The sequence below is a fragment of the Pteropus alecto genome, unplaced genomic scaffold, assembly GCF_000325575.1.
Source record: "Pteropus alecto unplaced genomic scaffold, ASM32557v1 scaffold3, whole genome shotgun sequence".
NCBI classification, from domain to species: domain Eukaryota; kingdom Metazoa; phylum Chordata; class Mammalia; order Chiroptera; family Pteropodidae; genus Pteropus; species Pteropus alecto.
In genome coordinates this window covers 40,961,670-40,966,392 of record NW_006442484.1, presented here as the reverse complement: position 1 = coordinate 40,966,392, position 4,723 = coordinate 40,961,670, and the positions used below count along the sequence as shown (strand labels likewise).

The 4,723-nt window shown below is 31.3% G+C and overlaps 1 protein-coding gene across 1 annotated transcript in view; it reads right to left on the bottom strand.

Annotated features, from left to right (window-relative positions):
- Positions 1–4,723, bottom strand: part of BBS5 (Bardet-Biedl syndrome 5) — a 21,792-nt gene that overhangs the window by 9,777 nt on the left and 7,292 nt on the right. Inside the window, exons 5-7 of the mRNA XM_006921168.3 lie at positions 4,602–4,717; positions 2,208–2,345; positions 1–9 (exon numbers count right to left, since the gene is read on the bottom strand). The exon at positions 1–9 is cut by the window's left edge and continues 85 nt beyond it. Of these exons, the coding sequence (XP_006921230.1) occupies positions 1–9; positions 2,208–2,345; positions 4,602–4,717 (263 nt within the window). The remainder of the gene's footprint in view (positions 10–2,207; positions 2,346–4,601; positions 4,718–4,723) is intronic.

The window sequence follows — 4,723 nt, the reverse complement described above, 5'->3', positions numbered from 1 at the left end:
CAGAAGAGAGTAATGAGAGATACATCAATGATCATTTGTTTGAATACTTATTTTCTAAACACTATAATAATGCTGATTATCAGAGCAGCAGAACATACCAGAATTGAGTATTATGTAGTATTAATGACTTCCTCATTCATGAGATGGCAGTACAATTAGATTACGGAGTGCCTGGACTCTGGAGTTAGACTCTAATTATCACGCCATCAGTACTTACCAGTTGTTGGCCCAGTGGCAAATTTCTTCTTGGTGAGTTGTGTCAAATGTAAAATGGAGATCTGAATAACCCATATAAATAAATACCACAGCATAGTGTCTGACACACAGTAAGCATTCTACAAGTGTTAGATCTTATTATGACTATTACTCAAAACCTGGGAAAAGTCAAGGCAAGGGAGTTGTGGTGAGAGAGAGAGAAAACACATGTGATAACCTCCATCAGTTCACAAGAGATATTTTATGGCTCTTCCACACTAACTCCAGTTACATGGCCAGTCAACATCTCTCAAAATCCCAGTACAATAGCTTGGTGGTTTAAAAAAATCTTTAAGACTTAAAAGCATGGCACCAAAATTATCTGCCTCTACCATTTATCCATCATTCTCTACCTCTACCTCCTCCTCTTCCGCACCACATACACCCAGAGGAATTTATTTTATACTTTGAAGTTGCACATAAATCATTAACTCACAAACCTAAAACCTAAAAATCCTTCTGGGATGATCAAGTTGGGAACATCAGAAAAGATCACCGATGTCCCAATTATAATTAAATTAGTATGTATATGTATAAGTATACATATTCCCCCCTCCACTCTCATCTTGCAAGAAATTCTTATACAAAAATTTTTAGCTCCCATTATTCCCAACCCAAGTGCCATTAAACAACACTGTCTTAACTTTATAAGGAATAATTCTTTATGTCATTGTTTTCCTCTTATTTTAGAAAAAGAGAATAACTTTCAAAAAGTCCTAAAGACTTTTTAAAATAATAGGAGGGTATATTTTATTTGTTTTATTATTTTTCAATAAACATAAGTTAGGTTGACAATAACATCCCCTTTTCAATAAAATGATATATCTGAGAATCCTGGAACACCTTAATTAATTACAAATGCCAGGTGTTGTGCTAGGTGGTAAGGATCTAACAATGAATAGAGTAACTCCACCCCTAAGAATAATTTTTACATTTTTTAAATGGTTGAGAAGTCAAAAGAACAATATTTCATGTGACACAAATACTATATGAAACTCAAACTTGTGTTCATAATAAAGTTTTACTGAAACACAACCATGCTGACTTGTTTATGTATTATCTATGGCAGTTTCACACTACAGTGGCAGGACTGAGACGCTGGGACAGAAACTATATGGCCCACAAAGCCTGAAATATTAACCATCTTGTCCTTTACAGTATAAACTTTGCTGACTCCTGATGAAAAGAAGTTATTCAGATGGGGAGTGTCTATATCCTATAAAACCTTGATCGTAGTTTAAAACTAGAATTTTTCAAATGAGTAAACTTTATTTATAATTTATGATTCGCTGTTTATCAAGAAGTTCTTCATTCAAATATTTACCACAGTGGTTATCAGTCTAATCTAGATTATAATATACACAAAGGCTGGAAATAGTTCTCAGTAAGAGATTTTACCCTAGAAACTGATGTTACTTATTCCAACTATTAGTTGCTTACATGTTTCAACTGGTTATAATTTTCAAGAGCAAATGAAAAATTACAGTAATGGACATAGGAGTTGCCAGATGATTTATATGTTTAATTCCATAAAGACCAGATTAAAAGCCTTCCGTGACTCTTTACACCATGCATCTCCTCCACTAGCATTAATTATCAAGATGCAGAGGGTAGTGTAATAGTATGGGGGAAGATCATGGCTCTGGGATGAACTAGATGTGTGAGGTCACTTAATTCTTTAGGCCTGAGTTTTTCATAGTAAGTGAACAGAGACTGAACTTGATGATCTTTAAAGTTCATTTCAGCTCTAAATCAATGTAGAACAAACGTTGCTAAAAAGGACAAAAACATAAAAATATTAACATCAGTATTTTATATCAAGAACTATAATTCTAATTTATCAAGAGATATAATGCTAATTTTAATAGGTAAATGAATATATAAACTCAATGATAAATGAAAAATGACAACCAAGGCACTGCCCCAAAAGTTTCATTAGTCTTTTACACAATACCTGGTCACTAGATAAATTCCATACTCCATTGATTTTATCATACACATGTTCTTGTGGTAATAATCTTAGTTGCTTATTTTGAATTAGAGCACTTCTCAATTTAAAATCACGATACATTTTAGATGTTTCATATGCTCTATAAAAAAGAACAAACAAAAGGCTAACTCAAACTGAAAATGCAGTTTTCTTAGGTTACTTATCTACCAAAATATATAGTTGTACTTAACGTACATCACTCAAAAAATTATTACAGTAAATTAAAAATTTTTTTCAGTAAGTTTTGGTGATTACTGTCTTTTGTAGATTTGTCATTTTAGTGTAGTATTTACATATTTTATCTCAGTAACCTATATTTTAGATGTCTAATTTTTAAGGCAATATATGTATCACACAGCACAAATGAGAGGACACAGATTTTTCTCTCAAACTGAAAAACAATGCTTGTATATAACAGACATTTTTTTCCTATCAAAATGCTTCCCTTTATTTCTGTTTTAGTCAAAGAAACCATTATCCTTTTGACATAAGCAAGAATCCAATTATTTTTCTCACTGAAGCCTGAAAACATACTCACAAATACCTCTACACAGAAAATTAGAATGAGTCCGTACCAATTCCAAAAGGACCCCAGGATAGAACCTAGGACAGTGTGTGTATCTGTGTGTGTGTGTGTGTGTGTGTGTGTGTAAAATCACTGTAAGTTTGTTTTCTTAATTATGTCTCTCTGTTAATAATACAGAACATTCTTAATTTTTGATTAGTTAATTCTAATTTTACTCCACAAAAATACAGACTAATTTACCCATTTAATGAAACTAAAAGGTTTTCTTAGCTTGAATAACTTTAGAAGTCATTAATATAAATTATAATATTTGTTAAATTTCTGACTTTTACTTTTATTAACCTTCTAATACATAAACTGTGAAAGAGCAGAATTCAAGCATTTGCTTATAATCTTAATTTTCTTTAGTACTGGAATCATCAATATTTAACCAGGGTAAAAAAGGAAACTATGCTGTGAATTATTTTTTTGGGGTGGTAAACTTATAACATTTTTATACTAATAAAGAAAAGCAGCTTCCATGCTACCTTCAAACTCCATTTTATATTGTTTCTCTAAGTAAAGTGAAACAAAGAGCTAAGGTTTAGATATACACCCAGAACTAAAAAATATGTTTTCACACAAAAACTTGTATGCAAATGTTCATAGCAACATTATTCATAAGAGACACAAATGTCTATTAACTGATGAGTGGATAAACAAAATGTGTCTATACAATGGAATATTATTCAGCTATAAGAAGGAATGAAGTATTGATACATGCCACAGCACAGATGGGCCTTGAAAACATTAAATAAGTGAAAGACGTTGGACATAAAAGGCCACTATAGTACATGATTCCATTTATTTGAAATGTCCAGAATAAGCAAATATGTAGTGACATAAAAGTAATTCAGTGGTTGCCAGGAGCTATTAGGGAGGAGGGAATGGGGAGTGACTGCTATGGGTTTTTTTTTTTTTTTGAGGTGACAGAAATATTTTGGAATTGGGTAGCAGTGCAAAACCTTGTGAATAGACTAAAACTACCAAGCTGTAAACTTTAAAATAGTAAATTTTATGTTATGTGAATGATATCTCAAAAAACCCAAACCAGTATGTAGATTAAAAAATCAACAAAATGAAAAGTCACCAAACTAGGAAACTAAGAAATACATTTGCAACATATATGGCTGATAGGGGCATAATTAAGAAATTTACAATAGGAAACTATAAATAACCAAAAAAATATGAAAAGTTTCAGCATCACTAGTAATAAAAGAAATGCAAGTTAAAACAATGGCATATATATCATATATCTCTGTGTGTGTTGGTATGTATAAACTGGCATATATATTTATTTTGGCTGTCATTTTAGCCAAGTTTTTAAAAAATTCACAGTACTTAGGACTGTTTAAAAAAAAAAAGCTGAAGTAGTGAAAAAAAATTTAGCAAACAAACAAACAAACAAACAAACAAAAACCACAGAACAGCAACAAAATTTTTTGGGAAAACACCAAACATGCCTTCTACTATTAGAAAAATAATCTTTTTTTGGTCATTAATTGAATTATCAACTTGGTTATTTACATTGAATTTTCCATCTCCCTTGGTAGCGAATTCAACAGAATCTTCAGTAGAAATTTTTATGAATCTTTAGCAGTCTTATCTGTTTTATAAATACCTTCACAGTGTTTATTAAATGATAATGCAATGTGTTCTTTTATATATCTTCAGGATACTTGCATAGAGCTTGGAGGAAGATAGCACCACACTTCTAAACTTTATCCTCTAAACCTTTAAATCATAGAATTACCTTAAAAGTATTCAATAATCCACAAAATATTACCATACCTGTGTACTGCAATCACAGAAGTAAAAAGTCTAGGACTTCCAGGAACCAAATTTGTAAATATAAATTCGAAACGAGTACTGTTACATTTTGTTAGTATATAAAGAGCTTCAGTGGCCTCGTA